Genomic DNA, 10,979 nt, shown 5'->3' on the forward strand with positions numbered 1-10,979 from the left:
CTTTTTTTTTTATCAGCGGTGTGTGTTTTGGGAACCAAATCACTTTTATTAAACGTTGTTTTTTCTATCTTCTGTTACAGACTCGAATGACTGCAACCCACACCCATGGTAAGCTATTTCTCACACACACACACACACACACACACACACTCACACACACACACACACACACACACACACACACACACACACACACAAATTTATCCTCCAGCTAAATACATAAAACTCTATTCTGTCAGGTTTCCCATGTTCTCTCTTTTTCTCTCTTTCTCAAACACACACACACACACACACACACACACACATACACACACTTTTCTACACATTTCACGCGGCGCTCACACGATCCTGAACAAACCCTGAGGACGTTCAGGAAGTGATGGTATCGAGATTCTCCTGGCTGTTTGTTACACTCTTTGTGAGACGGAGATCTTATCTGTGAGTGAACTTTGACCTCAGTCTCCCTTAACCTAATCTCTCTCTCTTTCTCCCTCTCTCTCTCTCTCTCTCTCTCTCTCTCTCTCTCTCTCTCTTTGCCTCTCTCTTTTTAGCTACAACAGCGGGACGTGTGTAGATGGGGATAATTGGTACCGGTGCGAGTGTGCCGCAGGCTTCGCCGGACCCGACTGTCGCATCAGTGAGTGAGCATGTGTTATCGTTTCAGTAACAGGAAGTGAGCTCAGATTTCCAACCCAAAAGCGTTTGTTAACAAGTCACAACCCTTTCTTTTAGAAGGCAGCTAGCAGTATCTCTGGATGTCTCTTTTAAACTCGCTAGTCTCATCCCTTGAACGAGTGTTGAACGATTCCGCAGCTAATCGAGGGTAGCTAGTCGAACAGACCGAGCGTTTAGCGCATTCACTTTGCTGAACAAAACCAGTTCTCAGTCCCTGACATTCCTAATGGAGAGCTGTGGTAATGTAAAGGTTGTCACTCGATCACAGTAATTACACACACGCTGTTTCCTCCTAGCGATCAAATGTCTAATAATTACAGTATAAAGAAGCTTAATAGCATTTTATCTGAAGTTCTAGTAATAAGAGAGTAAGACTAAGTGATGAGAGAATAATCTTTTTTTGGCAGACATTAACGAGTGTCAGTCATCTCCGTGTGCGGCCGATGCGACGTGTGTGGACGAGATTAACGGCTACCGCTGCTTGTGTCCGTCTGGGAGAACCGGAGCGAGGTGTCAGGAAGGTAAATACACACAAACCGCTTCACTGCTGCATGTCACAGCTCTGCTTTCATTTCCAGTCCCAGTGGTCATGTGACTTGTCTCGCTTTCAGTGAACAGACTTCCCTGTACGGATGGCGGCCACGTTGTAGCTGACGGAGCGAGATGGGACAAGGACTGTAACTCCTGCTACTGTCACAATGGCAGAGTCACCTGCACAAAGGTACCGCATCAACACCATGAGCGTGCTGTGCGATCTGTCTTCTGTGTCTGATCTGTCTTCTGTGTCTGATCTGTCTTCCGTGTCTCATCTGTCTTCCGTGTCTCATCTGTCTTCGGTGTCTCATCTGTCTTCTGTGTCTGATCTGTCTTCTGTGTCTGTGTCTGATCTGTCTGATCTGTCTGTGTCTGATCTGTCTTCTGTGTCTGATCTGTCTGTGTCTGATCTGTCTTCTGTGTCTGTGTCTAATCTGTCTGATCTGTCTGTGACTGGTCTGTCTGTGACTGGTCTGTCTGTGACTGGTCTGTCTGTGTCTGATCTGTCTGTGTCTGATCTGTCTTCTGTGTCTCGTTTGTCTGATATCTGATCTTTCTATGTCTGATCTGATGTGTCTGATTCTTTAATTTTGCATAATAGGCAAACATATAAAAATACATATATATTATTTTAATTCTAAACACAGAAAGGTTTAATTGTATATTTACAATTCCACAAATCTTCATAGCTTAAAGTAAACAAACAAACAAATAAATTAAAATACTTGTGTATACTTGTATTATGTAAAATTCCTTTAAAAATAAAAAAAACTGAAAGAAAAAACTACAAACAAATAAATTAATGTAAAATACAACATTTGGTTTTATTTATTGTTTGTTTGTTTGTTCATTGGTTTGCAATATATTTACCTTTTTATTTACACAGTCACACACACTAGAATTATTTTCTCTTTAAATCTTTACCTATATTATACTGGGGAGCTGGACACACAGACAGACACACAGACAGACACACAGACAGACACACAGACAGACACACAGACAGACACACACAGACAGACACACACAGACAGACACACACAGACAGACACACACACACAGACACACAGACAGACAGCCACACACAGACAGACAGCCACACACAGACAGACAGCCACACACAGACAGACAGACACCGACAGACAGACCCCGAGAGACCGACAGACAGACACCGAGAGACCGACAGACAGACACCGAGAGACCGACAGACAGACACAGACAGACCGACAGACAGACACAGACAGACCGACAGAGAGACACACAGACAGACGCACAGACAGACACAGACACAGACAGACAGACACAGACACAGACAGACAGACACAGACAGACACAGACAGACAGACACAGACAGACACAGACAGACAGACACAGACAGACACAGACAGACAGACACAGACAGACAGACACAGACAGACAGACAGACACAGACAGACAGACAGACAGACAGACAGACACAGACAGACAGACACAGACAGACACAGACACAGACAGACAGAGAGAGACCGACAGACAGACACAGACAGACAGACAGACAGACACACAGACAGACAGACACACAGACAGACAGACACACAGACAGACACACAGACAGACAGACAGACAGACAGACAGACACACAGACAGACACACAGACAGACAGACAGACAGACACACAGACAGACAGACACACAGACAGACACACAGACAGACACACAGACAGACAGACAGACAGACACACAGACAGACACACAGACAGACAGACACAGAGAGACCGACAGACAGACACACACACAGACACACACACAGACACAGACAGACACAGACAGACAGACAGACAGACACAGACAGACAGACACAGACAGACAGACACAGACAGACAGACACAGACAGACAGACACAGACACAGACAGACAGAGAGAGACAGACAGAGAGAGACCGACAGACAGACTGACAGACACACAGACAGACAGACAGACACACAGACAGACAGACAGACAGACAGACACACAGACAGACAGACAGACAGACACACAGACAGACAGACACACAGACAGACAGACAGACAGACAGACAGACACACAGACAGACAGACACAGAGAGACCGACAGAGAGACCGACAGACAGACACACACACAGACACAGACAGACACACAGACACAGACAGACACACACACAGACAGACACACACACAGACAGACACACACACAGACAGACACACACACAGACAGACACACACACAGACAGACACACACACAGACAGACACACACACAGACAGACACACACAGACACACACACAGACAGACACACAGACAGACACACACACAGACACACACACAGACACACACACAGACACACACAGACAGACACACAGACAGACACACAGAGAGACAGACACAGAGAGACACACAGACAGACAGACACACAGACAGACACACAGACAGACACACAGAGAGACAGACACAGACAGACAGACACAGAGAGACAGACACAGAGAGACAGACACAGAGAGACACACAGAGAGACAGACACAGAGAGACACACAGACAGACAGACACAGAGAGACAGACACAGACAGACAGACACAGAGAGACACACAGAGAGACACACAGAGAGACACACAGAGAGACACACAGAGAGACACACAGAGAGACACACAGAGAGACACACAGAGAGACACACAGAGAGACACACACACAGACACACACACAGACAGACACACAGACAGACACACAGAGACAGACAGACAGTTAGTTTATTGATCCCAGAGGAGACTGACATTAAAAATGTGTGACTGAAAGAGTAAGTGTGAAATGTGTGTGTAGTGTGTGTAAATTGTGTAATGTGTGTGTGTAGTGTGTAGTGTGTGTAAAGTGTGTGTGTAGTGTGTGTTTGTAAAGTGTGTGTAGTGTGTGTGTAGTGTGTGTGTAGTGTGTGTGTAGTGTGTGTGTGTAGTGTGTGTGTGTAAAGTGTGTGTAAAGTGTGTGTAGTGTGTGTGTAAAGTGTGTAGTGTGTGTGTGTAGTGTGTGTAGTGTGTGTGTAAGTGTGTAATGTGTGTGTAAGTGTGTAGTGTGTGTAATGTGTGTAATGTGTGTGTAGTGTGTGTAATGTGTGTGTAGTGTGTGTAATGTGTGTGTAGTGTGTGTAATGTGTGTGTAGTGTGTGTGTAGTGTGTGTAGTGTGTGTGTAGTGTGTGTAAGTGTGTAGTGTGTGTAATGTGTGTGTAGTGTGTGTAAGTGTGTATATCAGTAGCAGCAAACGTCCCTGTAAAACTGATGGTCCTGTAAAGGATGATGTCTACAGGATGAACGCTGATGACTGAATGAATTAGCACGTAGCTCCCAGCGGTTAACGATTAACCCTTCAGCTGTGAGCTCGTGTGTTTTCTAACAAGCCGTGGTGTTGACTCTTTTCTCTTTCATTCGTCAGCTGAGATCAAAGTAAAGCCATCCTACATCCTGTATAGAAGGCAAATCCGTTTGCTTATCTAACGTTACTGCCAAACGATATCCAGGAGACCTTTTATCAGTATCTGTGAGCAAAGGCCATAGAGTGGAGGTTTAAATATTAATGTGTGGTGTGTGAACCACGCATACGAAAAGAAAGAGGCATAAAGTCCGGAGTGATCGGTAATGCTGAAGTTTTACAGGCACACAGTTTAGCTCTGGAGGAAAACCTCGACTGACTGTAAACTTTAACCTCAAACATCACCCAGATGAATAAAACCACGAGTGTGGAATCGGCTCCTCGCTCTCGTCTGACGTCAGTCCGTTTTCTGTGTGAATCACCGCCACACAGGGCAAAAAAACAAAAAACAAAACGAGGCATGGATTTATGTTTGTTCAGAAAATGGCTCCCAAGTGCAGTGCGACCGCAGCGTGGGTCTAATTGATCGATCTTTTAGCCTTTGGCAAACTTTGACTACGCCTCATTTGGAAACGACTTAAACAAAGGCGATAAATCTCCTTTATTAGGTTGAGCTGAATTATCAGATCGCTCCGTACGATGTACAACTCCAAAGAGAACATTTCTCAGTAACCAGACCGGAGTCTGTTCTTTACAGAAACCACAGTGCATTATGGGAATTCTTTACGTCACTTGGATAATAAACTCGACCGTTGCATTGTTGGGTTTTCATTCCTGCGTAGCAAGTAACATGCTAATAACGCTAATAACAAATCTGACAATTTGTGTTGGTTCGGCGTTAACTCAGAATCTTTCTGTCCCGTTTCCCTTCTGTCCACCACAGCTGTCGTGCGGGCCGAGTCCGTGTCGCCTGCTTGGGTCCGAGCGAGGAGATTGTCCTGTGGGCCAATCGTGTGTTCCGGTGCAGGAGGACCACTGCTTCGTGCGGCCGTGTCCAAAGCAAGGCGAGTGCTGGTCTGATCAGATCACGCCCGTCCAGTCCCGGTGCCACCCAGAGAGCGACTGCGCCAATGTCACGTTCACTTTCACGAAAGATGTCATGCCAAAGGTAAGGCGCTGAGACACATATCACGAGACAGGATGTCGGTGAAGCTTCCCTTCCATAGGCAGAACTGAGTGTATTATAATTTCATTTTAATCGAAAAAATTATAGAACATAAACCATGAAACCACCAGCACAGAAATACATGTTGGTTGTTAATATATAATTAAATCATCTTTGATTTTTTAAAATCAAAGAAAGTGCAATATTTTTACTCTCATCGAGAAAACATCAAGTGCATACTAGCAATAAGCAAGTTACTCCTTCTCTAAAACTCCACCCCTTTTTTTCAAGGGTAAAGCAATGTCGCATGGGCTCATTTGAATAACGGAAGATGATTGGCTGGTGTGTTTTATGACGCGATGACTGAGTCGCTTCGATGTTTAGCCTGGTTTGACATGTTGTTGTTTGTTCGTGTCAGGGTGTGACGGTGGAGCAGGTGTGTCGAGAGCTGCGCAGTCTCGATGTGGTGAAGAATCTCTCATCCGAGTTCTCCATCTCCATCACCTGTGAGCCTTCCACCACCGCCAGCAGCGAAATTCACGTCGCCATCGTACGTATCCATACGAGAACCTTCTCTCAATCCTGCGTTGCTTTACTTAACTTTATCGTCTGATCGATCGATCGCATGCCATCACTAATCCCCTGACACGAGTCCCGGGGTATTATAAGGTTGGGTGCCGATGATGATGATGATGATGATGATGACGAAAGTCAGTTGCTCAGTCATTCCGTTATGCTGCAGAAATAATGTGCTTTGGCCACACAACAGCTCATTAACTGCTTACAGTTTTGTGTTTCTTTGGTAAACAAGCTACATAATAATAGTTATTTATGACGGGAGAAGGCCAAACCGGGACTGAAGCCCGAGATCAATCACTGCAGCCGTTTGTTTACTTTACATACAAAAGCGAATCATACCATACAAATATGTCTACCGCAGTTATAAAAATAAATAAATAAATAAATAAATAAATAAATAAAAAAGCTTAGCACATGTCTGCTTGAGTAAGTGAGATGGATGAGTTTTTATGTTAAAATGGCTGCATTCTCCAGCAGGTTTCCGATGACGGTGGCAGCAGCCACGCACCGGTTAAAGGGATCACGGACAGGATCATCGACGTGGTGAGCAAACGCAGCACTAACAGCACAATCCTCACTGCCATTGCGGAGGTCCGTGTCCAGCAAAGGCCCAGCAGCATCCCCAACGGTGAGCATCAGACACTCCACACTTGACTCATCAGTTCAGAAATAAATATATAAATAAAAAGCTACAACTGTAGAGATTAGTGGCCGTTCACTCACAGAGGAAGGTACAATTATGGCTCTTTAATTAGAGTCAAGAAGCTTTTACTGTCATTACAACCGTATATAGTTGTCGCAGTTCACAGTGAAATGAGACGACGTTTCTCCAGGATCAGGGTGCTACATAACACAAAGACAGGGCAAAGGACTTAATTACAGTCAATTAAAATTAGCTCCAGTTCAATTAAAGTTCACTGAAGGAACATTCAGAGCATGGAGGATAAAGTCACCGAAATATCCATTTATCTACTGACTGCGTGTTAACAGTGTCGGTGTTAATCGATCCCGAACGCTTAATAAATCAACTTCTGTGAAAAAGTTCTGAATTTTTTTCTCCCTGTTACTAGATTACCTGGTGCCAGTGCTAGTTTCTGTGGCTACAGTGATCTGGGCGCTAGCCTTGGCATGGGCAGCGTTCTGGTGTGTACGTCGACGTCGCAAGCAGAACGCGAGCGCCACAGCAACTGGGTACACAGCCGCACCATTGGCCGCGCCGACGGCCGAGGACAACAACGCAGCCAACAACGCACGTGAGAACCTGCACCAGATCAAAAACCACATTGAGAAAAACGCCGTCAGCGCCAAGATCGGACCGCAAAAACTCCCGCCTCAGGAGACGATAACGCCTGAGGACGACCCGGACACCGAGAAACGTCTCCACAAAGCGCGGTTTCCACGGCGACCGGTGTACGCGCTAGTGGAGTGCGACGAGCGGCCTCGTGGCCTGCACGAAAAACGAGCTCACTGGACTAACAAACGCGACAACAGAGACTTGGAGTCCCAGAACAGCTTGCACAGAATGGAGTATATCGTATAGCGGCTGCAAGGAAACTAGGTATGCTAGGCAGCAGTCACCGTGACAACCGTTACGGCTGCACCCCAGAGGTGAAGGACTAGAGTCAGCACCGAAATTTTCCGGCTCACCCTTCGAGCGGGAGACTCGGCCTCTGTTACGGGAAATTGGACCGTTTTGTGTCGAGATGAAGAAAAAGGAGAAAATGAGGAAACGTCCCCACAGCAAAATTTATGGCATAGACACACTGACTAATTGGGTCAGATCGAGGTTGTTGTGGGTTGGCTGGTTTTCCGGTTTTCCCCCGGTTTAAAAAGAAAAAAAAATAACAATCATGTCGTCTCGGGTACTTTACCTAGCGATGAATTTACAAACAAGCGATTTTTTTTGTCATCGTGGATAAATTCGAATTCCTTTGTGTGCGGTAGAATTTCGAAGGCACACCGATTTGCACTCAGCAAGAATGCGTCAGTGTTTTTTTTTTGTTTTTTTGTTTTTTTGTTTTTTTCTTCAGATCATTTCACAGAGATGGAGGGTTTAGACCTGATTCCTCAGATCTCATAAAAACCCCCGCTGTGTATCAGAGCGGACGTGCTGATAGAAGTAAAGCTGATCTCAGACCAGGTTTGCTGTTTAGGTTCACTAGTAGAGATGAAGGGAATGTTGTCTCAGTGATATTTCAGACCATCGTCTCGACACGACTCCAAACGGGAGAAACCTCCTAGCTCGCTTCATAGCGTACGTCTGAGGGCAGCCGTCTTAATCCTCACGTTTTTAGCAGTAAATCATTTGAGTCATTTTCTCTCGTCTCATCTGGTGTGTTTTGAGTGTAACAGCTGCCCTTAGTTTGCTGTTATAAAGCGAGTTTTTTCTACAGACACAGGAAATCGAAACAGGGTTGAAAAACGCAGAGTCGTCTTTTAAATGTTTATAATATGAACGAACACCCTGGATCTGACGCCGGGGGTGAGCCGACTCGCAAAACACAAAAACATCGGATATCGTGATGCTCAAAGATCACGATAAAGAACGACAAGGCAAATGATCCGGCTGAGGGAAGACGAGTTGCTCTTAGATGCTTTCAGTAAAGCGCGACGTATCGTATCTTCGTATCGTATCGCCGTATCGTATCGCCGTATCGTATCGGCCCACCCCTGAGTAAAAAACACGTTAATTAAACTTCCTGTTAGCACAAAAGTGCCTGCAACACCACCCCACGACAACCACAACAACCAAAACTTTATCATCTTCATCATCTTCATCATTAATATTATTATTATTATTATTTATTGTCATGCGTATTGTTTTGTTTTGCAGGTGGCAGGTCAAACTTCAGTCCCTTGCAATATGAAGAATTTAATTGTTGACTTTTACTATGACGTCCACGTTGTGTAGATGTTTCTTTTGTATGTACATATGTTTTTTAATTAATCATTGTGTATATTTGATTTAATAACTTAATATTCGAGAGCCTATCATTCCTTTATTTTTATTTTTTTTTAATTTATGTGCTTCATTTAGATTCGAAGGTTCGACAGCTTTGTAAGCTTTCTACTTCCTTATTTTTGACAGAAAACGTTTGTTTCACATGCAAATAAATAAATAATTAAATACATCATAATAATAATAATAATAATAATAATAATAATAATAATAATGCCAAAAGTGTTTATGAAAGAATAGTTTTAATTTTTATTTCTGTATGAAATGAAAATGCGCTGTACAAACTTTAAAAAAAAAAAAATTTACACTTCAATGGTTTGGTCAGGATTATTCCTGGAATGTTTCTGAAACAGTGGTGGAGAACGATGGGAAAGAAAGAAAGAAAGAAAGAAAGAAAGAAAGAAAGAAAGAAACATGAATTAACGCGTCTTACCACAAAGACAAACATTAAAGTGAGTAGGCATTTCTGCAGTGGTGTATTTCTATATTTTGTCATGAATCAGTCTAGAATGTTCTGTCGCTGTGTTGATATAAGCAACACTCTTCCCGTAGCAGTATTTCTGTAGTGAGGTGAAATTAAAGCTCATAGCCAGCTGTTTTCTTTTCCCAAACGACTGAGGAAACGAGAAGTAGAGCGTTTTACAAATTCAAAGAGCTTCACTTTTCCTGGAAAAATCAAATCTCTGTATGATTTTTGTAAAATATTTTGTTATTACCTTAATCGTTTTAGGACAGAATTAAAGGGCAGGTCCGTCAAAGTAGTAGTGAGCTCTTTCCTCTGAGTGACGCTGGCCAGGACATGGTACAGTTTTTTTTTTTTTTAGGCCTCTCAGAACAAAAAAAACAAGACAAGTTTTGGTTTTACTTTAGTGTTAAACTTGAGAACTTTTGCTATTTTTTTTTTGTCTTTATTTGTGTGTCATTTGAAAGAAATATTTATTAAATTCTTTGTAAGAAACAATGTGTTTGATGTGGAATTTTTATACTGAAAATAATGTTTGAGTGAAAATCTTGTAAATGATGGGGTCACGCTGGCTTAGTGGTTAGCACGTTCGCCTCACACCTCCAGGGTCGGGGTTCGATTCCCGCCTCCGCCTTGTGTGTGCGGAGTTTGCATGTTCTCCCCGTGCCTCGGGGGTTTCCTCCGGGTACTCCGGTTTCCTCCCCCGGTCCAAAGACATGCATGGTAGGTTGATTGGCATCTCTGGAAAATTGTCCGTAGTGTGTGTGTGAGTGAATGAGAGAGTGTGTGTGCCCTGTGATGGGTTGGCACTCCGTCCAGGGTGTATCCTGCCTCGATGCCCGATGACGCCTGAGATAGGCACAGGCTCCCCGTGACCCGAGAAGTTCGGATAAGCGGTAGAAGATGAATGAATGAACCTTGTAAATGATTAAACGTGAGAACGTTCATGAGGAAAACGTGGTCATTATACCATCGTCAGTCATTAGCTGACTGTTTAATTAAAGCGATAATTAAAGTTAGCATCAGATAATGCATTTTATCCAGGTTTGTTTATTCATTTAGCAAAAGCTTTTACTGAGCTAAAAAGAATCGACGACTTAAACACACCAATAAATGATAATATAACAATAATAATATCATTTGATGATGAAACTTCAGAGCTTTTATAATGTGACTGTCAATGATTCACTTAAACAGCAGAAAGAGCAATATAACGATAAAAACCTTACACTCACATATAACTTTAAAGCTTAACATGAAACTCGTCCTATGACTTATTACAGCGGTAAAATATCCAGTTCCAGTTCATCCCAAAGGT

At 43.5% G+C, this 10,979-nt stretch overlaps 1 protein-coding gene across 2 annotated transcripts in view; it reads left to right on the forward strand.

The window, feature by feature from the left end:
* Positions 1-10,131, forward strand: part of jag1a (jagged canonical Notch ligand 1a) — a 35,746-nt gene extending 25,615 nt beyond the window's left edge. The window contains exons 19-26 of one of the 2 annotated variants that reach the window (XM_027178999.2): positions 81-108; positions 552-637; positions 1,083-1,196; positions 1,287-1,396; positions 5,439-5,663; positions 6,079-6,210; positions 6,714-6,867; positions 7,310-10,131. In XM_027178999.2, coding sequence (XP_027034800.1) covers positions 81-108; positions 552-637; positions 1,083-1,196; positions 1,287-1,396; positions 5,439-5,663; positions 6,079-6,210; positions 6,714-6,867; positions 7,310-7,779 — 1,319 coding nt within the window. In that variant the 3' untranslated portion in view covers positions 7,780-10,131. The remainder of the gene's footprint in view (positions 1-80; positions 109-551; positions 638-1,082; positions 1,197-1,286; positions 1,397-5,438; positions 5,664-6,078; positions 6,211-6,713; positions 6,868-7,309) is intronic. The other variant, XM_027179000.2, reaches the window with a different exon arrangement.
* The last annotated feature ends 848 nt before the right edge of the window (positions 10,132-10,979 follow it).

Source organism: Tachysurus fulvidraco, chromosome 18 (genome assembly GCF_022655615.1).
Source record: "Tachysurus fulvidraco isolate hzauxx_2018 chromosome 18, HZAU_PFXX_2.0, whole genome shotgun sequence".
In the NCBI taxonomy this organism is placed as follows: Eukaryota; Metazoa; Chordata; class Actinopteri; order Siluriformes; family Bagridae; genus Tachysurus; species Tachysurus fulvidraco.